The sequence below is a fragment of the Haliotis asinina genome, chromosome 16, assembly GCF_037392515.1.
Source record: "Haliotis asinina isolate JCU_RB_2024 chromosome 16, JCU_Hal_asi_v2, whole genome shotgun sequence".
NCBI lineage: Eukaryota > Metazoa > Mollusca > Gastropoda > Lepetellida > Haliotidae > Haliotis > Haliotis asinina.
Genome location: NC_090295.1, coordinates 44924933 through 44951228, shown reverse-complemented (window position 1 = coordinate 44951228; position 26296 = coordinate 44924933). Strand labels below are relative to the sequence as shown.

The window sequence follows — 26296 nt, the reverse complement described above, 5'->3', positions numbered from 1 at the left end:
TTGAGATTAAGTCTGAAACGTTTCCATGGAAACCAAGAAAAGAATATATCACAAAAACCTGTAAATAGCAAAAGGCACCACTTCAGGTTCTGACCAATACATTTACTAAGTTTTGCAGAAAAATATTGAACGGTTTTTGAGTTCTGCTCCGGAAACAAAGCCCACCCCACCATTAGACTAACACGAAAATGTTCCATGGAAAAACAAAAAAATAAAAATGCCATAAATCTGTAAATAGCAAGAGACACAACCATAGGTTCAGATTTTTATATCTATCAAGTTTGGTCTAAAAATATTGAATGGTTTCTGAGTTATGCTCCGGAAACAAAATGATTACGGACGGACAGGTGGGCATACATACGAACGGATGGATGGACAGACAGACAAGGCATTGACTATATCCCCCGGCATTACATGCTGGGGGAATAATAAAAAGTATTCATTTGTCTATTTCTTTATTAACATAAATATGTTTTTCCCTAACTTGGGACCCTATTTCACAAAGCTCCCATAAGCCTAAGACCTTGTAACGTTTCTCACAGCAGTCACACTTCGAGTGTTATGTATTAGAGAAAACACTTCTCCTCGGTTTGGGTAGACAATGTAAAACCGGAGGGGGAGGGATTTTATGCGCGCTTCAGTCATTGTTATGTAGCTACGTAACAATGACTGAAGCGCGCGTAAAATCAATTTAATGACAGTAACCATAAGTATATAATTTGACCCCATCACTTCATCGGCACGGTGTCAATGCGGTAGTAATTGACAAAGCTGTGAATGATTTCATCAAAAATAGCAAACTTTCATCCAGAGTACAGGCTCTATGACAGTTGATAATACCGTGTTATGTGTGCTTGTTGACTAACAGGATTGATACCCATTTGATGACTGTATTAGTAAATATGATACAACTGGTCGTGCAAGAGGTTTGAAAACAATCATGGCATGCTATGTCTCCCCGCCTTCTGAGGGGTTTGGGCCCGTTAGATGACTGATATTTACTAAAACAAGATGATGAGTCATGCAAGAGGTTTTCAAATAATGACCTGTACACAGTGTGCAAAATAGCCACTGGTCCACTAGCCTGTGGCTAGTAAAAATCCAGTCCAACCAGTGTAACTACAAAGTCACTGACCTGACTTGCAGGTGAATTTTCAAGGGGTCACTTTGTTAATACATCACTCTCTCTCCAACCTAATAAGTTATAACACACTTTTAAATCATGCAAGATTATGACCTGATGAAAATGTTGATCATATTAGCAGCTTAATGATGAATCCCATCTATATACATTCAAATTTCAGACCATTTAATTATTTTGTGGGCTGGTAATTTAGCCAGCAAAATTTGGATAGCAACTATTTCTCACACTGCCTGTGCTATGCGTGTCTGCCTACTGATGATATTGAAGACAATCTGCTGACTGATATTAGATAAAACAAGAGAATTAGCCATGCAAGGGGTTATGAAACAATTAATGATGTTGTGCTATGTGTCTCTGCCTACCATCAAGGTGGTGGCAGTGTCAGCGAGGGCTTGTTTAGCCAGGTATCGCTCCCTCTTGATCTTCAGTTCCAGAGCTTCAGGCACGTCTGGCACCAGGATGTCGATCAACCGGCAAATACCAAACACCACATGCTGGAACAAAGGTGACATATCAACATTCATTCCAGTATTCATCACTACATTTGTCACTGCAAACAGACAGACGTATGTCTACCAATATTCAAAACTACGAGGGCACCAGTGACAGTAACCTTTGAGAGTGAGTTGGGTTTTGCATCACTTTTAGCAATATTCAAGCACTATCACAGCACGTGACACTGAAATGGGCTTGACACATTGTACCCAGGTCTTCAGTGTAACAAAAGAATGCTATAACCAATAGGTTACCCCCCGACCCCCCCCCTCCCACTTCGGCATAACACCTAAAGACTGCGGTATATAGGAAAAAGCAGTCTGCTGAGTGCAACAATTTAGTATAACACACAATTGATTGGGTAATTATAAAATATTCAACATAAGGATAAATGTTCATCTCAGTGCAAACTACAACATGTCTGTTGCATGCACGGTTTAACAACTTTGATTTTCCCAATCTAAAACAGAAACACTGTTCAAGGTGTTTCGTCCCATTTCACATGGTGTCTTACCTCAAACAGGATGACAAATCCCAGCTTCACTGCCAGCAATCTCCAGTAAAATAATGAATACTCCCCATTGGGATCTCGGAAGTCTTTGTATCTAGAGGTAAAATACAGTACATTAATGCAGGGCCATCCTGCCACATAAGGTACCAACCATCAAAATATTCCGATGACATCGGAAAGATAGAAAAATAAAATTACTGCATGTTTTACTTGATGATTGTGTCCCTAAATTCACTAGACAACATGGAAATAGTATTTCTATAAATTCAGTATAAAGAATGTGCATACATGTCGCTTCTCACTCAGAAAAAATACTACTTACCTTAATACTATGTGAATGAGAAATGAATTTGGTATAACAAATCAATCTAAATTTTATAATGCAAGTGTATAAGTTTGCCTTATTAAATAAGAAGAGAACTGTTCAAATAAATTTACACAAAAAGGGCTATCCAATAAAAATAAAACAGGACCATTACAAAGGCACTGTTCAGATGAGAAACATGTTACGTTAATACAATATGGCTTCACAATATATCTAACGTTTGAATAATTGGTGATGAATCACAATATAAACTAAAAAATGTAAAAATGTCATGAAAATTAAAAGATTTTTGAAAATAGTTTTACTGTAATGAGTTTAATTTAAGATCCCGACATGTGTTACATGAGCCAAATTACACGAGAGTTTGCACGTCAGAGAACTGTTTTAATAAGCTCTCGGAATCATTGCAGAATAAAACATCTTAACTAGCTAATAAAGCAATGAAAGAAGAGGAGAAATTGTGATTCAATGAATGAGCTGTAAAATGGTTAAAAAAACAGAAAATCCATGTCCTAATAAATCTGGAGAAAATAGGCAGCTCAAGTAAGAACTGACAGGGATGAACAAAATGATTGGATTTGTAAAAACATGATGAGGGAATCGAAATAAGGATGAGCAAATTTAAAATCATTAACTCTGTAATATGCACACTGACAAAACGTGCCAGAGAGATATTTCAAAATGAATCAGTGACCTTGAACGCAGAATGGCACCCAATAGATTTGTTAGGTTCCCAAACAGGCCACCACAAAATACAGGAAATGAGTAGCTAATCTGGGTCCAGTTTCACAAAACTCTCATGCCTAAGATCTCGTAACTTTTCTCTTAGCATCCGTAGATCCTGTGTTACAGTATAGGAGGTACAATGGTTACGAGAAAACATATGAGATCTTAGGCTTACGAGAGGTTTGTGAAAGGGGCCACAGGTTTAAGATTTGAAAAATCAAGAATGTTTCACAAAGGTCTCATAAGCCTTGTAAGATAAGATCTTGTAACCTTTCTTGTAGCAATTGCACCTCCCAAGTTGTAGCATAGACTTGCAACAAAGGTATCATAGTGCTATGACTGTCATAAGTATTGCTACGAGAAAAAGTTATGAGATCTCTGGCTTATGAGAACTTTGTGAAAAGGAGCCTAGGGCTGTCACTGACAATGACACCATGGCACTAATATCGTCTTGAGTTTCTCAATGAAGATTATAAGGTATGGAAACACCACTTTGGAATGGAAAGACTGAACAGTTCCTGACAGAACGCAAGGTTCTGTTTGTTTGTTTCCCAGCTCAGCTAAACTATGACGAAAGATGTATTAAAAAATATCTGCCACCATCGAACTTAACGAGTTCTACCTGCACTGGTGTTTGAGAGTGCCTGGTGGTGCATCAGACAAAGTGAAATTTGTGTATCCTTTCAATGACCAGTTATACTCATATCGATATAGGACTTTCGGTAGGAACTCGGACGTGAACGCGATTAGGAACGCCTGTAAAAGACAAGGGGATGGTCAGTATTGCCTGTACCTGCAAGTTTCAAGCATTGTTCCATTTGGAGAAGTGGACAGTGTAAAATTGGTGTAGCCATGTAGAGACCAGTTATACTCGTACTGGTAAAGTAATCGCGGCAGGAACTCGGACGTGAAAGAAATGAGGAAGGCCTGTAAGTAATGAACAAATTACATACATCAATCTTTGTTAAAAAACAACAAATAGTATAACATGGAGACAATTTGACTATCATGTCTAGTGATGTTTGATTGAAGGTTTCATATTATGATTTGCAAAGTTTATTTGCTCACCTCATACAATACAACAGAGTTTTGACAGGGCTTAATAGCAGTTGTGCTATGCACATGGAAAATATGATTTGACGTGGCCGTTAGTTCATCTGATGTATAACGCAGGCGTCTCATAACATGGTCTGGCATCCATGAATCCCAAGACCAGTGTTACGGCAAGAGATAACTTGTCTTAAAACAACAGATAGTGATATATTTTCCCATTTGTTTTGGAAATATAAAGACAATTACGCGTACATGTACAAGAATTGTTAATTGTCTTTCTGACAAGACTAAATTCTTAATTCAGATATTTACCATACAGAAAATGTTAGCACTACTCTGAAGACTTATAATTTGATCATTTCTTCAATATTTCCTCTGAAAAGATGTATGTGTCATATTATGTTAAAAAAGAAAGTAAATATTTTTATCAATGGAGTTTTTCAAAAAGTACTTAGTCACAAGTCCTCTCACTACTCGTGCCAGACATCATCGCTGAAATCAAACTGTGTAAAATACAAGGTATATCATCATTCAAGTTTTCCACCTGGAGTCATATATTCGTGGCTAGTGCAGTATTAAAGCTGGCAGAAAAACTCATTCATCTGACAAGGTACATGATGTATATTGTCCATGTCTACAACAATGAAACTACGTCAATATTGTCTGTATCAAGAGAGACACAAGTAGATAACCAGGTACACTACTGATACCACTCAAACAGGATCCATGGAAAATTCTCATGTCTATTCTTATCATCAGACTTCAAGGATCACATGGTGTCATACATTCATGATAATGGCTTCTGATGCAGATTATAATACTTGTTACATATGTTTGTTCTCTGGGAACAGGATGGACTACGTACATTGCTGATGACTGCTAGCTGTGCTAGGGCGTCAAGAATCTGGAACCACACCCCAATGTCCTCCGCCCGCTCTGCTACAGGGCGGCGAGTCTCACACACGAACTTGTTGGCATCGAGGCGTATCTCGACCCAGTTATTGAGGAGGGCGAACAGTGGCGCCAATGGGAAGGCAGCAACAAAGATGGTAATGAAGCCGAACTGGAGGACTGCAAGAGAAACACAAAAAATACAGTCTGTTTGACTCAAAAGTGGACCAATGAACTGCAGTCTAGCTTGAAAATTATAAACATAAAATACTCAATAGAATGCTGATCATAACTAAAACATCATACCAACTCTGTGACGTTTTTGCAGATTTCTTCTCCTAAAAATATAAAAGTTGTTAAACAAACTATCATAAATATACTGACACAGTTCACTGTTTGCTACGAGGGATGAGTGCAGAGAAAGGGACAGTCAGGTGTTCGAGAAGCACGTGCACAAGTGCCGACAAAGTTTTTGATTCATTAACCTGTGCCGTGCCGTCTCCATGCTTTCTCGCACACCTGGTTTGATTGCAATTCAGCTTTGAGCCAAACAGACTATAAGTATACCAGAACTTTGTCATTCTCACTTTGCTGATAATGACATCTTAGTCATTTCAAGGCACTCTTATGCCTGTCCCTTAGTGTGAGGTGTTCATTTCTTTTTTCTACCCCCTACAAACCTTCTGCCATTAACTCTGGAAAAGATTTTTATTTGTGATGAGTTCATATCTCTCCACTGAACATCTAACTACTGTCAACATTCTCATGGAACAGGCCTTCATTTTTGTTGTGTTCATATCTCTCCACTAAACATCTAACTACTGTCAACTTTCTCATGGAACAGGCCTTCATTTTTGTTGTGTTCATATCTCTCCACTAAACATCTAACTACTGTCAACTTTCTCATGGAACAGGCCTTCATTTTTGTTGTGTTCATATCTCTCCACTGAACATCTAACTACTGTCAACATTCTCATGGAACAGGCCTTCATTTTTGTTGTGTTCATATCTCTCAACTGAACATCTAACCACTTTCTACATTCTCATGGCACAGGCCTTCATTTTTGTTGTGTTCATTTCTCTCTACTTCCTGTTATCCTTCTATCTCAGGGTAGCCTAATGGTTAAAGTGTTCGCTCATCATGCTGAAGACCTGGGTTCATTTCCCCAAATGGCTACAATGTGTGAAACAAATTTCTGGAGTCCCTTGCAGTGACATTGCTGTAAAATTGCTAAAACTCAGTCACTCATTACCTCACTGTTGTACCCACATACTACTCACCCATCTCTAGATACTCCTGGAACAATCCTTCATTCTCAATTAGTTTATAATCCTCCTCCCAGCGAGTCTGCTTGGCAGTGCTGTCTATGCTTGCCTTAAACCGATGCCAGCATGTTTTCAGTTTCCTGGAGACAGCAGATACAATAATGTATAGAAAACACAACTCAGAATTCCAGGGATTGGACGAGGGCAGTCCCTTGCCACAAAATATCAAGGTTTGGATGAGAGGAAACTCTTTGTAGTTGAGTAAACCTGGCTGATTTAAAACCTCTTTGATCTGTGAAACTTTGTCTTTGAGACCATTACTGTTATTTATTGTGCAAATTGTATTTAATAACATCAGTCCACAGTTAATCTGACATATAAACCATAGCAATATGAAGATGCTGTCATTTACTTTATATGCAGAAATACATGCATCTATAATCTATAATATTCATGTCTTCTGCAAAATCATGCTTGTAACTCACTGACTGACAGCACAATTTCAAGAAATCCCCTCCCAAATACTAATCTGTAAACGGATGATTCTACTTACGGCACTACAACTTCCTGTGCATTATTTATGATCTGTTTACCAATCATGATCACACCCAGCTGCTGGGCCAGCTCAATCAAACACCCTCCATTGTTACACTGCAACAGAAACAACCGACCTGTAACATGGCGATCACTCATATACCATCATGCCATCTGTGGACTCCTAGTTCATAGTTTTATTACTGTTTTATCAACTTAGCCATCATTTGTTTGTTTGTTTGTTCTTTGACACCACTCTCAGCAATATTCTAGCTGTGGTTTGTAAATAATCAAGTCTGGACAGACAATCCTGTTATCATGAGCATCAATTAGGATACGACGATAGGTGTCAACCAAGTAAGTGAGTCTGACCACCTGATCCGTTAGTCGCATTTAGATACAAGCCATGGGTGGCAGAACACCAGTTAAAGCATGGAAGCCATTAATGACCTTCACTGAGATGAAAACATTTTTTTGAAACTGACATTGAAACTTCAATAAGTTTCTTGAACTATAATCATACCAATCCATTAACTGTAATTAGTTTCTTGATTAAATTAACAGATTTTAAAAAGCTTGTACTAATCAACAGAAGGACATGTTTCAGAAGTCTCTAGTTTTACCTCTTCACTTCTCAAGCCAAACAACCTGCTGTAATGGCCAGGGTAGCCAACAAATCTGAAAAAAGAAATGAAAAGTATTTATCTGAGCAAACATTCTGCCTCTCACAACCAAGAGGATACATGGTGATACTACCATCACTTATCACCAAAGTTTAATTCAGGTGAAGGGAATGTCACAACTGAAATCAAGCCAAATGTTAAAAGGTACTCTCTGCTCCAAACCCGATGTGCTGTCTGAGGTCCAGACATAGTCAGCAGACAAACATATGAATTGTTTCTTTGTAATCTGGTTCATATCACACATCTTTAACCAGCCAGACAACTGTTAGTTGTCTACACATACTACACTATTTGATTTCGTCCATGCTTGACCTATCAATTTGAGTGAGTGTGTAAGTATGGTTTTACATCACTTGTATGGTATCAGGGTAGGGGACACCAGAAATAGGCTTCACACATTGTACCCACGTGGGGAATTGAAACCGGGTCATTGGCTTGACCACTATCAATTTGAAGGATGTATAACTATGGCAGTTCATGACTCTAAGGTCAAACGGAAGTGGTTGGAAATCACATTGTTATTTTTACGCACATTTTGACTCATCTTCATAATATAAAATCTGAATCTGGGGTAATCTGTTGTTTCATGATGTCAACAACATATAAAAAAATACTTAAAATAAGTACACATTCAGAGGCTGTCAAAGTCATTTTGAAGTATTTTAAAGCCTTAATTTTCAATAAATACAGTCATTTCAAGGTATTTAAAGTCTTGATTTTTAATAAATACAAAGTCTTTCAACCCAGCTTATCTATTTTGCTATAGACAAATCATACTGAGACATTTTTATGATTTTTTTTACCGTTCCATGGAAGTTCTTCGATATCACTTGCAGATTTGAATAAAATGTTCAGGACACGTTGGATGACACGGAATCAATGTCCAATACAGTGGACTGTCTGAGACCCGAGACACACCGTCTTACCTTCCTTTGAAGAATGCTATATAGATGATGGAGGAGTAGAAATTGACGAATTGGAAAATGAACACTTTAAATGTCAGCTGGTCTTCAAATTCACTCTGGGTTCGATGCATCTCTGCAAACATCAAAGAAAGATATTGATGTGTTAATAGTCAATTTTTCATCCAGTTTCTTTGGAACTCTTTGAAAATGCAATCTTTTTAGATGCACTAATAATAGAGGTGCCAACACAGATTTAAATTATTTGACAAACGGAGACTAAGTCAACAATGTGAGATCATTAATTAGCCATCTTACACTTGGTAGGCACACATGTTGGATAATTTGACTAGAATGTAAGAGATGTTCAATATTCTGGGGTGAAACACGCAAGGTTTAAAAAAAATTTTCCTGGAAACTTTGAAAATGTAGCTCTCCTTAATCTGTCAACAACTGTTTAGAATGTCAAACTTAATCTAAGTTGATGTCAGAATTGTGTTTCAAATAGTTTCTGCATGAACACTGACGACTATGATCAAGATAAGCCAAACTCATAGTTAAGTCGACCCTGTAACTTGACCCTTAAAATCAGTATGTTTCGTACATAAGCCGGCCTCCTGTCATAGAATCCTAACCGCGGTCAACTCAGACCACAGACAACTGGCCATAAGAAAATAATGATAACTTCGGTCTGCATTATTCACTAAATACACAATTGAATTGTATCTACTTACATATCAAGTATAGCTGACAGAAAATTGACAATATATTTGGTTTAGCAAATATATGAGGAATTATATGAGTGACTGAGTTTCATTTTCCACTACTTTTAACTAAACATTTACCAAATTTCATTACAGTCTGAACCAAACAGGCATATTAATGGCCTCAAGGAGATTGCTCAAATAGCTGCTATCACAGATCGGATCTGAGCTCTTTAGGAGACACTGGGATGTAGAAGTGATGACCTCATGGTGCCTGAGGATACACTCTTTAAGTGTGTGCAAGACACGCATTAATCTGCTCAGTCAGCAGCAGATGCAGTCAGTACCCAGTCAGTAGCTTTGTGATATCATTTGTCTATCATCTTACCCCACTGTGTGAGTTTTAAAGCCAGTTTTTCATACACCCTTCCAAGCGCCATAATAATCAGCAAGTTGACTACGGCAGCAGACAAGCTGGCAATCATGGAGGCTTTAGACCGGAGCGCCTTGTTCTCAAACAGCGGGATGCTGACCAGCACACGATACATGATCACAGCAATGATGAAGACAATCACAAGCACCATCTGTAACACAAGCACGTGGTTGTAGTTGACTCCTATATATAACCACCTGAAAAACATTCAAATTTCTATATGATGCATCAGTTGGACATTATCAGTTTTTCACTGGCCATGAGAGTTGATAACATAACATAAACAAACATTGATGGTACATCAACCCATGGGCCCTGAGGGACCACTGAACAACGTATCTATCTTACCGAACACCTCAATGTTAATTTTGAACTGTTTGAAGCACGGGTATCGGAGTATACACTTCTGTCAACCTGTGTGAATCAAACAATTCGAATCTTGCATCTAGCTGTTTTTCCTGCAAGTATTGTCTTAATAAATCAAGGGTTCAAATTTTTTCTTAAAAGCGACTTGCCACAGGGGAAGTGACTTCATGAAAGTAATTTGTCCTGAATAATATTTCACTTTCCCTGATTTTATGATACAATGTTTGATGTTAATGTTTACTGGACTATTTATTGCAGAGTGATAAATTTCAAGGAACGGTGGGGGATATTGAAATGTACCTCACTTGTAAGTGTGGTATACTGAAAATAATAGAGGAGCGCTCAGCCTATCAGACAGCGACATTTATGTGTGAGGTAAGATAAATGTACATGATAGAACCCACATGAGCAACATCTATGATATCTGTCATGTTCCTTCGTGAGATACCCAAGAGGATCCAATTTAGTCTTCAGCAACCCATACTTGACATAAAAGGCAACTAGCAGGATCGGATGGTCAGACTTGCTGACTTGTTGACACACGTCATCGTATCCCAATTGCATAGACTGATGCTCTTCATGTTGATCACTGCATTGTCTGGTTCAGACCTGATTATTTACACACCACTGCCACATAGCTGGAATATTGCTGAGTGCGGCATCAAACAACAAACCAATCAGTCAAAGAAGCAAGTCGCAAGGAAATGATTATGTAAGACTGAAAAGTGTTGAGAGGCAGCTGAAAGGGAAGTCAGCTATTGCAAAGAAATGTTGTCCAACACCTGCATGAATCTTGCTCTAATGTCATTGTGGACTACATTACAGACAGCTTGTTGTCAGGTAATATTTTCGGAAAGGTCAGCTTTCAGATTTACTTCGTACATGGAGGATTTGTGTTTTTAGGTCCTGGTATGCAGCAGTTGCCAGTATGGTTGTGTCAGTCTGGCTGGGAAGTTTCCATACAAGAAACGTTTTATTATGTATATGTGTCCCTTTGCATTATGTGACTCACCATTATAATAATGACCGCCATGCCAGAAAGTATCCTGGGTATCCGGTCCCTAGGGTTAAAGTAGGGCTCCCTCACTCCAGTGATCGGGTTCTCTTTGAACTCGGGGGCTTTGGCCGCATACTCAGGTCGGGGACGCTCCTGAAGCATAGTGTAAGTAAAACAGTATAAGCTTCAACTTACAAGCCTCCCTCAATGTCAAGACCTACATTCCTTACATCCTCTTACATTATCAAGACCGGCCCCTTCTTCAATATCATGACCTACCCATTCTTCAATACCAAGACCTACCCCTTCTACAATACCCAGACCTACCCTACCAGACCTACCCCTTCTTCAATACCTACCCCTTCTTCAATACCAAGACCTACCCCTTCTACAATACCAAGACCTACCCTACCAAGACCTACCCCTTCTTCAATACCAAGACCTATCCCCTCTACAATACCAAGACCTATCCCTTCTACAATACCAAGACCTACCCTACCAAGACCTACCCCTTCTTCAATACCAAGACCTACCCCTTCTACAATACCAAGACCTACCCTACCAAGACCTACCCCTTCTTCAATACCAAGACCTATCCCCTCTACAATACCAAGACCTACCCCTTCTACAATACCAAGACCTAAGGAAGGATGACAACATATGGATGAACAACTTCTTTACTGGTATGAGAGTGACGTTTTGGTATTGGTTCTTACACCGATGTCAAGCAAGTGATGACCCTACACTGAAACGTCTCTCTCATAGCACTAAAGAAGTTGTTCATCCATATATTGTCATCCTTCCTTACAGCCCCAACTTCTAAATGCCTCTCAGAGAAAATACCATGACCTACCCCTTCTTCCTCAAAGTCCAGCACGTCCCAGTGATGAGCTAAACTGGCATTCTTTCTCTTCCAATACTCTAGAAATGTGACAGCTGAGGAAAAAGATCAATTCAACAATCATTCAAACAGAATATGTTTGAGGTGAACATATATTAACCACTCCCCCGACACCCAACAATCTGATGACTTCCTGAAGTTCAGGAGTGGAAATAACCTTCACATGCCTGAGTAGAGTATACCAGTACAGTGGCACATGTAAAATCACTTGTCCTGATAATGTTTCCACTATACTGGCCAATTTTCTTGTTGATTTTTTAAAGAAACAACATAATTAACATTGGAAAGTCAACCGAACACCAGTGACATATACAAATGCTTGTCCAACAGAAAAATACATTGGCCTGGGATGTCATGCAATGGGCAATTTCGACCCCTGGAGCTATCAGCCAGGTCAGATTTTCAGTGACATCGTCAGTTTTTCAGCCATATTGTGTCTATTTCTGTTGTATCAAATTGTCCAGCAGTGCTACAGCATCTTACCCCAGAAGGAGACGAAGACGGCATAGAAGACGGTCCCCGGATGATCAAATAGGTAGGATAGCTTCACAAACAGGCAGACATCAGACAGGTACCAGTACTCACAACCAATGTCCTCATCACACAGGGGACACATCTTGTACTTCTCCCCACTTGTACATACCTCCACACTAGAACAATGAGTAAGTTGGGTTTTATGCTGCTTTTCGCAATATTCCAGCATTAACAGCTTCACACATAGAAGGTCACAGACTGATAATGTAATATGGGGATGGTGAACACATGACTGAGGTTAGTTTTACACAACCTTTAGCAATATTACAGCAATTTCACAGTGGGGGACATCAGAGAAGGGCTTCACACATTGTACCCATGTGGAAAATCAAACCTGGGTCTTCCTCAGGACGTGCAAGTGCCTTAACCACTAGTCTACCTCACTGTCCCGCATTGGAACAGCAACACAACATTAGCACCTAGTTGGTGATCAGGATATACTGGCACTTTGGAGGAACATGTAGGACTTGGCAAGAGAACATTAGCACTGGACAGTAGAACATTACCAATGGACAATGAAACATTAGGTCTAAATATGGGAACATTAGCACTAGACAAAGGAATATCACTACTGGTGAATGGAGACACTAGCTTTAGGCCGGGCCACATTAGCAATAGTGAAAGGAACATTAGCACAACAAAGGGAACAAGAGAACTCACAGGGACCATTAGCATAGGACCGAGAGGGCCAGGGAGGTGATCATTAAAATGGGGCAGGGATGGCAACATTAGCATGGCATGGGGAGGGGGATGGGTGGTGGTGGCAATAGCAGGGGCATCAGTATGTGCCAGGAAAGGAAAATACATGTAACATGTCTCGAAAGTTGGTTTCCTCCACAGTCTGCTCTGGGAACTCACAAAGTGACAAATACATAGTCTCAACAGGGAGATTACACAGGATGCTTACAGAAGGCATTGGGTGCTTACACAGAGCATCCATAAAAGGTGTCTACACAGGAGGCTTACGGAGAGTATCTACAAACGGCATCCACACAGGGCACGACACAGGGTGTCTGCACAGTAGGCTTACAGAAAGTATCTACAAAGGGCATCAACAAAGGGCACTACACACAGAACTAGAAAGAGCACTTTACAGGGTACTACATAGGACACTGCACAGGGCATCCACACAGGACACTACACAGGACACTACAGAGGGCATCTGGAAAGGGCACCTACACAGGGTCCTACACAGCTACACGGAGCTTACACAGGAGGCTTTCTTAAGGGTTTCTACGTAGGAGGCTTACAGAAGGGATTCTATGCAGGAGGCTTACACAGGGCATCTACCTACACAATGCACCATCTGATGGAACATCAAGTTCATTTGAGAAATCATGTTCCAGGTATATGCTAATAGGTCATAACAGTTTCATGCTCTTTTCAATCTTCAGATATCTTTCCGAACACTTCTTCAAACTTACGCTGGTATGTTTGTGTTCATGGTTATGCAGCCATAGAGGAAGACTATCACTCCAACAATTGAGGCCGGGAGTAGCCATGCTGTATAGAAACCTGTAACAAACACACAAACACTTTACAAGGACATGAGACCAAACACTCCTTCTACAGCCTGGCATCTTTGTCAACATTGATTCAAAGCTATCCAAAGAATCTTATCTTCCTTAACGTGCAATTTTTCATAATGTTTGAAATGTTTCTGTTCTATTTTTAGCATAATTTATATATCAATGATCAGTGTGAAACATTATGATGCTGTGTGTAAATTCTTCATAATATTCTCATGTCATGTCACAAGGAAAAGATACTGCAGTTAGCAGGGTTAGGAGCTTTGTCTCTTGATTGGCTAGTGTCATTTTTAAGCAACATTTTAACTGTCTGACACCTGCAAAGGGTAAAGTCTTCTGTTTGCTTGTTTCAAGCCTGTAAGTAAGTTTTAGTATCTGACAAATCATAATTACTTTCCACCATTGACTAAGAGCAAACTAAGGTTCTCATCTTCAAACATCACCGAGTAGTTTTACTCAAGCCAAGAAGTATCTTTCAGAGGAAGTAAAACCACAAACTTTTTATCTATTGTCCTTGACATTTTAGCTTCTCATGACACGTGCCCAAAGAATTTAATTTGAAGTCAAAGACCTTGCAAACTACACATACAAAAAGTCATCAGTTGTAGTCAAAATCTGAGAAAAGCCATTGAGCTGTCCAATTTCATGGTGCTGCTACTTTGTACTAGTGGATTACTTAAAATATAACCTACCCAGCCAGGCAAAGTATATACCGATCTTCTCCCCAAAGTATTCTCGGATGTGGTCAAGTGGCTGGTACTTGTACCATACACCCCACCGTGCCCAGTACCGGGACAGCACCTGTCTCTGGTTCAACTCCTCGGGGGCAACATAGTCCTTCGGCATCTCCCATGGACCCTGCAGGGATACATACATCGAGGAAATAGAGGTGTGGGGAATATACCTGGTGTAGGGATATAGGCATGGGGAATATGGGTGTAGGGAATATCGGTGTGATAATACATAGGCATGGGGAATATAAGTGTAGGGAATATAGGTGTGGGGAATATAGGTGTAGGCAATGTAGGTGTGGTAATATATAGACATGGGGAATAAAGGTGTGGGGAATATAGGTGTAGAGAATATAGGCATGGAGAATATAAGGTGTAGGAACATAGGCATGGGGACTATAGGTGTAGGGAATACCGGTGTGGGAATGTAGGCATGGGGAGTACAGACGCAGGGAATATACGTGTAAGAATATAGGTGTGGGGAATATAGGTGTAGGGTATATAGACGTGGGTAATATAGGTGTGGGGAATATAGGCATGGTGAAAATAGGCACTGGAAATATACTTGTTGGGAAAATAGAAATGGAGAATATGGACATAACATTATAGACATGTGGGATCCTGACATATTCTTTTCAGAATATATCAGGTAATTTACACACAGTCATGACTGGTATATGACTGCAAGTAACAAATTTGTTCCTGTTAACTTGTTAATGATCATTGTCTTTTTGTCTCCTAAAAGAATACCTTCAAAAGGCAAAGAGGATGCACTGAAATCAATGTACTTTGACTCGCCCTCTCCCCATATTTAATGTGGCTCTTCTTGTCAAAGAAAAAAACTTGTATTTTATGAGTGTTGGCTGAAATATTGTCTAAATATGAAGCTTCCCCTACATATTTAATGATTGACAACTAGGCAATCAGGGATGAAAGTATGGAACATCCTGAAAAATGCTGACTTAGCAATTTACATTTAAAGACGATTTTGAGAAGGAACATTGATATGTATGCTGTAATCATCCACTTTTGTGACTGATAAGTTGGAAGAATGAGGCAAAAATCCCTTTCCAAACATCAAATGTTATTTGTGATGGTCACTCACATCATGTAGGGGAAATGCTGCCACAAATGTTTCCTCCTCAATCATTCTCTCCACCCCTATCTCGGCCTTCTTCTTCTTTCCATACGTGGCAGTGGACAGAATTTCCCACACAATCTGACTCCGCTGGGTGGATGAAAAGAAAGTGTCCTTATCCTCATGGCCAAGGAACCTGCAAGAACAAAGTCAGTCTGTCATTCCGTAACAGGTGATTTAATAAATAAGTGTAGTGTGAGTTAAACATTGAACAATGGACATGAATACACACAATGCCACTTAGAAAGTGGTAAAATATAACATGTTACGTTTGGGATTATATTTTCTCAGTAAAGTACCCATCCTAGAACTTTATGAGCTGACTTGAGTCCCATCTGGGATTTGAATCTACATTCAGGGTTCAGGCACCTTATCACCAGTACATAAAGTGAGCGATCTAACCCACTCAGCCACCTTCCCCTGCCACCCCTTACTGTAATGCTCTAGCATCACAAAACGAAACATCCTCCTTGTTTCAGGCAGTCATGTGTAATCCTTGCATTCACAAGCTGAGATGAGAGAGACAACTTGGGTGAGTGGGTGAATGAGAGGATTGAGATGTGGGTGGGTAGGTGAGTTGGTGAAAGAGAGGGTTGATAGGTGGGGTGGGTAAGTGAGTGGGTTTTTGAGAGGGTTGATATGTGGGTGGGTAAATGAGTTGGTGAAAGAGAGGGTTGATAGGTGGGGTGGGTAAGTGAGTGGGTTTTTGAGAGGGTTGATATGTGGGTGGGTAAGTAAGTTGGTGAATGAGAGGGTTGATAGGTGGGGTGGGTAAGTGAGTGGGTTTTTGAGAGGGTTGATATGTGGGTGGGTAAGTAAGTTGGTGAATGAGAGGGTTGATAGGTGGGGTGGGTAAGTGAGTTGGTGAATGAGAGGGTTGATAGGTGGGGTGGGTAAGTGAGTGGGTGAATGAGAGGGTTGATAGGTGGGGTGGGTAAGTGAGTGGGTGAATGAGAGGGTTGATAGGTGGGTGGGTAAGTGAGTGGGTGAATGAGATGGTTGATAGGTGGGGTGGGTAAGTGAGTGGGTGAATGAGAGGGTTGATAGGTGGGTGGGTAAGTGAGTGGGTGAATGAGAGGGTTGATAGGTGGGTGGGTAAGTGAGTGGGTGAATGAGAGGGTTGATAGGTGGGTGGGTAAGTGAGTGGGTGAATGAGAGGGTTGAATTACTCAACTTTCTGGCAGCGTCTGATTTGACGTCATAAAGAAATATTTTACAGTCCCTGCTCTGATGCAAAATAGTTAAATTTGTGGGAATTTTATCATCCAGCATGTATCTGTTTTGAAGCTGGAATGTGATATTGCCCATGCTTAAAGACAAAATGAAATCAAATTTGCTACAAGCACCAATTAGAGTTAAATAATTCAAAAACAAAACATATAGAAACTGCTCAGAATTACAATCAAATTTTATCATCACTACCAAGATTCATTACATGCATACTGCATAAAGATGAATGATATGAAAAATGCCTGTTTCAGGAAAAAACAGCATATTTCTCAGCTCCATACATTAGGGTATGAACTACAAAACAAGCCTCTCACACATTCATATATATTGATGCACTAAATAACTTTTGCCTCTCATTAAACAATATAAATCCAATTACATTCTTGATACATATTCATTATGTCTCCCACACAGAATTTTGTTTTTTTATCTCCTGTGCTGCAATGTCAAACACAACCGAGAGTAATTTGAAAGCTCCAAATGACTTGTATTGTACTTGTATTGATGGCTGTTTGGGCCATTCTTGGTGACACCTGTAGTCAATAATGCTGCCAGTCATGTCTGAAATAGACGTGGCAATTAGACATGCAATAGACATGTATTGTATACCTGGGTATAAATGGTCATATTTCACTCTAGGAGCAGGGCACTGCAAGCAATAAGTGCCATCTGTTCCTTCTGCTATAATCATGTAATATTGACCTCATCCAGAAACTGGGAACATTTGTTCAAATAGACTTCTATGGATTGTCCAATTTCTCAGATGTATGTTTGATCGATATTATTTTTTTATAATATGATAAACAACAGGTTTCACATTGTTTCCACAAAGTTATAAATACTTTTCAAGCTCTATACAGATTTAACAGATTGGTTGATCAGAATTATATACCGTCATATATTCCACTTTTCCACTGAGAGGGCTGATTGTGTATGTGCACCCTTTAGTCCCCTCCCCAAAACTCCTTCATACCAAACCCCTTACCTTTTCAACCTTTTTTTAAGATCCTTGACAATGCAGATCTATGACTGTCTGAGGCACATGTTTATAGACCTGTTGTCACATCAAGCCACCTACCCTACCAGTCTTTTACAGTTAAATACAGAAATAATAATTGTTTCAAACAAAGTATTGGGGTTATGAATCCACAGACACAGGATTTATTGCACAAGCTAAGTGACGAGACACCTGAAAGCAGTGCTAGTAACACATGAACAGACAGTGTGATTCACAAAACACACAGACATGCATATTTTGTTATCAGTCTCAATAAAGGGAATGGGTCAAATATTTGAATAACTGCCCTTTATCCAAATGCGTTAAATTAAAAGGACATTAAACGATTAAAATGCATTCATCTTGTAGGCACATAAGTTGTTTCAAAGGCATTTAGAAGTTGGTGGAATCAAACTAAAAATGCTTTGTGGTTCAACTTCTTTATTATACAAGGTCACAACGTTTCGAGACAGTTCCTAGTCTCTTCTTCAGGTGAAGTGATCCCTTTAATTTTACCGTCACTTCACCTGAAGAAGAGACTAGGGACTGTCTCGAAACGTTGTGACCTTGTGTAATAAAGAAGCATTTTTAGTTTGATCTTGTAGGCACACTTTAAGTTCCAAAGGGCACCTTTAAAACACCTTCATGAATGCCCCAAGGAACACATAATATCTTTGTCAATTAGATATTTTAAAGATGTCATCTGCTGCGTACTTGTCGAGCTTGGATCGCTTGAACTGACATGTGTAGTAGTCAAGGGGCCTGTTGGGGACATCCTGGCTCATCATATTCGGGATGTGGAGAGCACGCAGTATCTTCTCCGACCAGTTGTCGCTGGGATTCGGATGGGCCTGAAACATGGACAGAGAGACATGTTGAAACTTGTGTCCTTCACTGAAAAAGCATTTTCAACTCTTTTAGGCAGTCTACTTGACTAAAGTTGTTTCTTTTCTGATTGAACACATCATACTGTATATGTAATACCAGGTATATATACATATATAAACTTAGGCAGTCTACTTGTCTAAAGTTGTTCCTTTCTGATTGAACACATCATACTGTATATGTAATACCAGGTATATATACATATATAAACTTATATGTAAATAAATAAGTGAGGTAAAAAAAAACAGCTAAAAAGTAATTTCAATGTGATCACTTCCATCAAAATATATGGTTTCCATGAAAATATTTAAAATTTACATAATGAAATTTAACATTTCCATTAAAATATTTTGAAATTCCATCTCATACATAAAGATTTCCATTAGCAATTGTTCCAGTAAATGGCATATATAAGATTCCCTGGTATATTTAAGATTTACATTGGCATATATAAGATTTTCAATGGCATATATAAGATTTCCCTAGCATAGATAAGATTAACATTGGCAAATATAAGATTTTCAATGGCATATATAAGATTTCCCTGTTAAAGAAAAGATTTACATTGGCATATATAAGATTTTCAATGGTGTGTATATATGATTTCCATGGTATATATAAGATTTCCAAGGTATATGGGTCATTTTTAAAATTCATCTGAATTTCAGAGGTACAAAAATTACAAAAACGTCATAAATGAAATACAAATTTTAGTAACTTATTCATATCACTGATAATCAAAAGACACCATTACAATAAAATGCAACCTTAACTTGTCATTTTTTGCCAAATATGAGTATTTAAAAATTGAGGTCCAAAGAAAATTTTTCATCCTGGTACCATGTGAAAAACTGTATTTACTGGAAGAAGATTAAACTAAGGGGAAATAACCCAAGATAATATCTTTTCTCAGTAAGTCTCTGCATTGTGTTTGTAATTAACAATGTCTACTAGCTTTGATATAAAATATCACAGCTGTAGAAAATTTGAAAATTGCATGTAAGGCAAATGAACAAACTGTCAACTTAGAGAGAATTTGACAAGAATAAACCCTAAACACACTGCAGAGACAGTTTACACATTACCAATTGTCATCATGAATCAATAACTCAGTTTAGTGAAAAAATATTATTTCTTTTGAATCATTTATTCCATGGCAACAGGATGGAAATGTTGGTAACAGGATATACGGTAACAAAACGGTAACAAGAAAGAAAAACATTTATGTAAACCTAACAGATTGTAACTCACAATCTTGTTCGTGGTAATTAACTGCAAGTAATATGAACAGGTGACTTACTAACAAATGAGGAAATAAATTGCTCTGTTTATATTCAAATATAAAATAGATTTTGTGATGCACAGTTCTGATAGTAACAGTATGGAATCTTGGTAACAGGATGGAAAGACCAGGAAGGAATATCTTTGAAGAGACTATAACTCAATGATGATCCTTACTTTTTCCATGATAATGAACTGCACCTAACATGGAATAAGGCTCCCGTTAAATGAAGAAAAGGTTGCTATGGAAAACACTTAAAATGCTTTTTAAAAATGTTTAACAACAGACAAGGTAACTGTATGGAACATTGGTAACAGTATGGAAAATACCATAGCAGTAACGGGACGGAATTTCTTTGAAGATACTATAACTCACAGATGGCCCTTTTCTTTTGTTCAGTCGTAAACTGCACATTATATAAAATGTGGCACCCATCAAAAGGAAAAAAAATTCTATGAAAAACACTTAAACACTGTGAAAAATGGTAAACAATAAACAAGGTAACAGTATGGATCAATGCAGCCTCTGGCATCAATAACTATTGCTTTTTCACCCAACTTGGTGCATGCATTCACTTCAGTTATGATAACAACGCCTGTACATGGCATCCCTTAATATATGACCACAACATATTGGTCCAGTAGATCATCCTTGTTTTTGTGAGTCCTCAGTGTCTTGACCAAACCATCTAGATTACTTCTTTTGTTGTCGAGATCAAACTCACCTTTCTCACACCTCTCCCCAACCCCGACCTTCTCACCTCACACTTCTCTCCACCAACAACCTCACACTTCTCTGCACCAATAGCCTCACACTTCTCTGCACAATCAAGCCCATCCTTCTCTGCACCAACAACCTCACACTTCACTGCACCATCAAGTCCATAGAGGTTTATTTGAAAATACTTTAAATAAAATGCAAGAGCTGAGTTAAGGAAGATTCACTATCATCTATGTTACCTTATATATATATTTGTGTGATAAGCAATAATTTTATGATATCTGAATAAGTTTCTGCCCTGACACCAAAATTTCTTTCCTGTTTCCCATTTCTGTAGAAAGACGACAGCACAAAAACAAACAGATGTATATTTGAAAATACCTATATTCACTATCATCTGTGTCACCATATATATTTGTGTGATAAGTAGTAATTAAATGATATCTGAATGAGATTCTGTCTTGTTACCACACTGGTTTCTATCTTGATATCAATTTTCACAGAAAGATGAGGGCAGAAGAATTGACAGATTTTTTAAATTTTAATATAAATCAAATAATATGTAAGAAAATAGTAGTGAGGTTTTCATCACCTGTGTTGCTCTAAATACTGTTTTGATAAGTACTTGTTAAAGCATATATGGTAAATTTTCACACCTGTTACCAAAACTTTTTTTTCACTGGCACCCAAAGTCATTTTAGGACCAGTAACAGGAGACAAAGCTTAAAAAGTACTTATAACCTCACAGTCTGCACAATATAGACTGAAACGTTAAATCATAAATACAGTTAAGCTACAGCTCGTGTCTACTATTTTCAAGAACAGGAAGTGCCCTGCACATGGTACTAACCTCACTTTCAAATCAATTAGAAGTTATTATTTTACAGTGGTTAATGGTAAAAATTATGGAATCAAACCTTGTGATACACGTTTTCTTCACTTTTTTTCAAGAAAAGCATGGAATGATAATTTTGCATGTTTGTTGAGGAGAAAGACAAAAATGTGTAGATTAATAATTATAATGTAGGATTTTAAGAAATACAGTTTTTTATTATTGTTACAATCATCGTCAAGTTACCATTTTCAGCCAGTGACAGACATTTTTAGACATATCCAACACGACTTGTTTATTTGTTCAATTTGTTTATCAATTTTGATGTTATTGTTTGAAAATAGTATACATGACCCTTCAGGAAAAACTATGACATCAAAACTTTTTCTTTAAACTAAATGATAATGTCAGGTACAACATGTGGGACAGAAATTCACACGAATTTTGAAAATGACCCATATATAAGATTTCCATACTATAGACAAGGGTTCCATTGGCATATATAAGATTTCAAAGATTTCCCTAGGCTTATATAATATTTCCATTGGCATATATAAGATTTCAAAGATTTCCCTAGGCTTATATAATATTTCTATTGGCATATATAAGATTTCAAAGATTTCCCTAGGCTTATATAATATTTCTATTGGCATATATAAGATTTCCATGGTAGCGAAGACTTCCTTTGGCATAGGTAAGATTTCCCTTGGCATATATATAATTTCCATTGGCGTATATATAATTTCCATTGGCATATGCATAAAATTTCCATCAGGAGTATATTTAAAATTTTTAAGGTATACAATTTCCATCATTATTAATATTAATATAAGATTTCCATAGTATATATAACATTTCAATGGGCATATGGAAGATTTTAATTTGTAGATATAACATGTATATAGGCATATATAAGATTTCAATTTGTAGATATAAGATTTCCATTGGAATATATTATGTTTCTGTCTGCACACATAACATCAATGTTTCAAAGAAGTAATTTGGCTATGCTATGGCAAGTTAATCGTAACACAGCAACATATGATACAGTCTGTAAATAATCTAGCCTTAACCTGAGGTTGATATTATGAACACCTATAGGGTAAGGTGACATGCAATCCACCAAGCCAGCTAACCTGACCACCTGATTCACTTAGCTGTCTATTACAACAAGAGGGGTTGAGGGGTAGCCTAATGGTTACAGTGTTCACTCATCACGCCGAAGACCCGGGTTCCCCAATATTCCAGCCAAATGCCAACAGGTACATTGAAAATGACCTGCATATATAGTCACCATGTCGGGAATAAAATCCATACTAGCTATTCTCACACCTTGACTGCGATCAAAGTTAAGAAGTCTTACGAATATGAACATTTTGAGAATAAGGACCCTGGACTCTGTGTGATGAACAAACAATACAACCACTAAGACTACCCTACTCTCTCATTAACACATGAACAAGAAACAGTGAAAACATGTTCAACATATGTACTTTTACATCATTATCCAACCCAAGATTTCATGCCTCTTATACAGTGTGCGTAATGCTCTCTACCTCTTACTAACCTGACCTGTAAAGCAACAGGAGATTTAACAAGCACACGCTAAATAATTTTCTTAATGTTTCTCTTAATATGGGTAAAACGCAGACAGACAAAACAACAAGAAGAGTTTAGTAACAATGAACATATATAGCACATTATTTAAGTCAGTCTTTTGTCCAACAAAATAATAATTTAACTCAAGGTTTCACTGTTTTTTTAATTCAAAAAGTAGTATAATTCTGACACGGATAAAGGTGAGAAGAAACAAAATGAAGCACTTTTTTCAAAATTGCATCCTGCCATTAGAGGCTTTTTAACAGAATAATGACCACTTCCAGTCAAGCCGGCCAGTATTTTTGACAAAGATATGAGTTGGTCTTGCTATTGTCTATGTCAGCCTGTATCCAGCTAATCTGTCCACAAACCACAGCATGCATAGCATATATACAACCATACATACTAACATGTATACTACCAACCGATTACTACGGCATGTTTTGTTGAAGATTTACACAATGGAAGAATGGTTATATTGTTGTGGGAGGTATATATATATATGACATCACACGGCATCTTCAAAGGTGAAGGTCAAACAGGGGGTCAGAGGGAGGTTAAAGGTTGAAGCGATTGATTGGGGGCATTTGAGCTGAGGGAGGAGTCGGAGATAAAGTCAGACAGGAGTCATATGTCATATGTCATATGTTGGGCCAAAGAGGGGTCAAACTCAGATTAAAGGGAAGTTAAAGGGAGGAGTCGAAAGTAGAGGTCAGTCAACAGAATCAAACATAAAGGTGAAAGGGAATTATTAAGAGAAGGGAGGAGTCACTTTCATTTCACTGCTACTCCTGAAATCCCAATTTCACAATGTTTACAATTCCACAGTGAAGACTCAGCTTGTCTGAAGGATTGATTCTCGTTTATTTTAGCACAAAGATCACTTTCAGATACAGGGCATTGTCCTGAAATCTGAAGCTTCATATATAACCACTAATAATACTGAAACCATATTGCACAGAGCGATCTTAGAGCTTTGGCTGGTACAAGCAGAAGCGACAACTGTTGTTGCACTAAGATCACCATGTGCAATACGTCCAGTAACTGACATGAAAGGCTTCACATCACCACAAGTGTTATGGAAACTGCATTCCACCAAGTCATCTTAACGCTAAGACTATAGTGTAAGTCAAAGAGACGATCGTCTTAGCACTACGATCACTCTGTGAAATGGAGGCCAACAGGGCTGTAGTTTTATCCACATCACCACTGCCTATATTGTACAATCTCATTCAGATCATGCAGACATGCAGTCCAAGCAGAGATGAGCACAGTATTGACATCAGCTGTCAGGTGGGGTATACTGTCTCTGTTTTTACTTACTCCTGAACTCAGTGCCTTGTAAAATAGAGAAGATGTGACATTAAAGCCATGCTTAAGATTCTTGTGGTTCGCATGCTGGAGGTTCTTTGGGGAATAATAACAGTGAAATCAGACCTGTTACTCTGATACAATAATTCCCTGTGTGATTGTATGATGAAAGATACTTTTGAAGGTTAAATGATATTTCCAATGAGCCAGTGGAATTTAAAACATATATTGTTTGGTTTGTTCAATTAAGTAATACTGGACAAATCTTATAGATAACAACTTCTTGAATTTATTTCTCATGACATTTCAGGGCTTGTTCTAGCCCCATCATCAGGTTGAACTGAACTTAACCTGAATTTGTGTTTAACTAAGGTTTAAGTTTCGAGCAGATTCAGGAAACATATCTGCACACTGTATTTCAAAAATAGAACTTAACTGACCGTTTTCAAAACGTCAGTAATATAGCCACTGTTTTCATGTTGTTGTGGTTAGTCAACACAATTTACAAGCAATGACTTTCAATGGAGGGATCATCACACAGAGAGGTATCAAGTCACAGTAACAGATCAGATGGTTACCCGGGCTAGGGCACAGGAAGAAGATATTTTCCAAGACCGGCAACTATTTTAGAAAATCTCAACAATTAACAAGTTTTCAATGATTCTGCAAAAAATTGACAAACTGTGCAAGACAGAGATGCCCCAAATGAGGTATGGATATGACAAATCTTACATCGTCTGATAACTTTTCTTTTTGAGAAGACAGCATGCTTCAAATACATCTGTGAACTATGTTTTCATTTCTCAAACTGCATTTAATTTACAATACTTTCTTTCAAAATTTTCAGACCTAAAACTTATGGCCCATATGACATAAATTTACAAACATGAAAATGATGTCTACAACTGCGAGTTGGAAGGAAAGTAGCACATGTCTACAGACAAACAATCACTTCACACTCACAATAAAAACTAAATCAAGTATGAATTCACATGTTTTTCACAATTTTGTTAATTTATCAAAATCCAGCCAAATATTGATTCACTAAGTGACACAACTACTCCTGACTTCTACCTTGAACAGCAGAAACAATATATACTATTTGCTGGATGACTAATGATACACAGCATGCAACCACATGGGGACAAACAGACTCCATGAAGAGTTGTATAATACTCAACCCCAAACACAAATGGTTGAACTGTCTAAAGAAAAACATAAGCAATAATTAATTGAAAGCAATGAAAATAATTCAAAAGTATGAGGGAAGTTTACATAATTTAAACATATTATGATTGTATTTGAAGATATTTCACACTTATACATACATTATTTCAGGAGAGTTAAAATTACTGCTAATACTGACATCATATTTAAAGGGTGCTGTGTCTTACTCTGCAGATACTGACAAACCAATAATCAGCATCCAAATGAACAGAGCTCCAGATAAGCTGCATATATTCGGATAATACACTGTAGAAAAGTTGAAACACTTAAGAAAAAAAAATGCTGGCGTACGAAAAAGCCCTATATATTTAGGTTTATGTAATGTCAAAATAACAATATGTATTTACCCA

General features: G+C 38.0%; 1 protein-coding gene across 2 annotated transcripts in view; it reads right to left on the bottom strand.

The window, feature by feature from the left end:
* LOC137268375 (anoctamin-7-like) overlaps positions 1–26296 on the bottom strand; it is a 116734-nt gene that overhangs the window by 6329 nt on the left and 84109 nt on the right. The window contains exons 6-22 of one of the 2 annotated variants that reach the window (XM_067802935.1): positions 24732–24746; positions 18805–18941; positions 15831–15999; positions 14687–14852; positions 13890–13980; positions 12415–12581; positions 11884–11966; positions 11046–11183; positions 9623–9818; positions 8555–8666; positions 7569–7623; positions 6965–7062; positions 6427–6551; positions 5120–5325; positions 3995–4128; positions 2154–2244; positions 1507–1638 (exon numbers count right to left, since the gene is read on the bottom strand). In XM_067802935.1, the coding sequence (XP_067659036.1) occupies positions 1507–1638; positions 2154–2244; positions 3995–4128; positions 5120–5325; positions 6427–6551; positions 6965–7062; positions 7569–7623; positions 8555–8666; positions 9623–9818; positions 11046–11183; positions 11884–11966; positions 12415–12581; positions 13890–13980; positions 14687–14852; positions 15831–15999; positions 18805–18941; positions 24732–24746 (2115 nt within the window). The remainder of the gene's footprint in view (positions 1–1506; positions 1639–2153; positions 2245–3994; positions 4129–5119; positions 5326–6426; positions 6552–6964; positions 7063–7568; positions 7624–8554; positions 8667–9622; positions 9819–11045; positions 11184–11883; positions 11967–12414; positions 12582–13889; positions 13981–14686; positions 14853–15830; positions 16000–18804; positions 18942–24731; positions 24747–26296) is intronic. The other variant, XM_067802936.1, reaches the window with a different exon arrangement.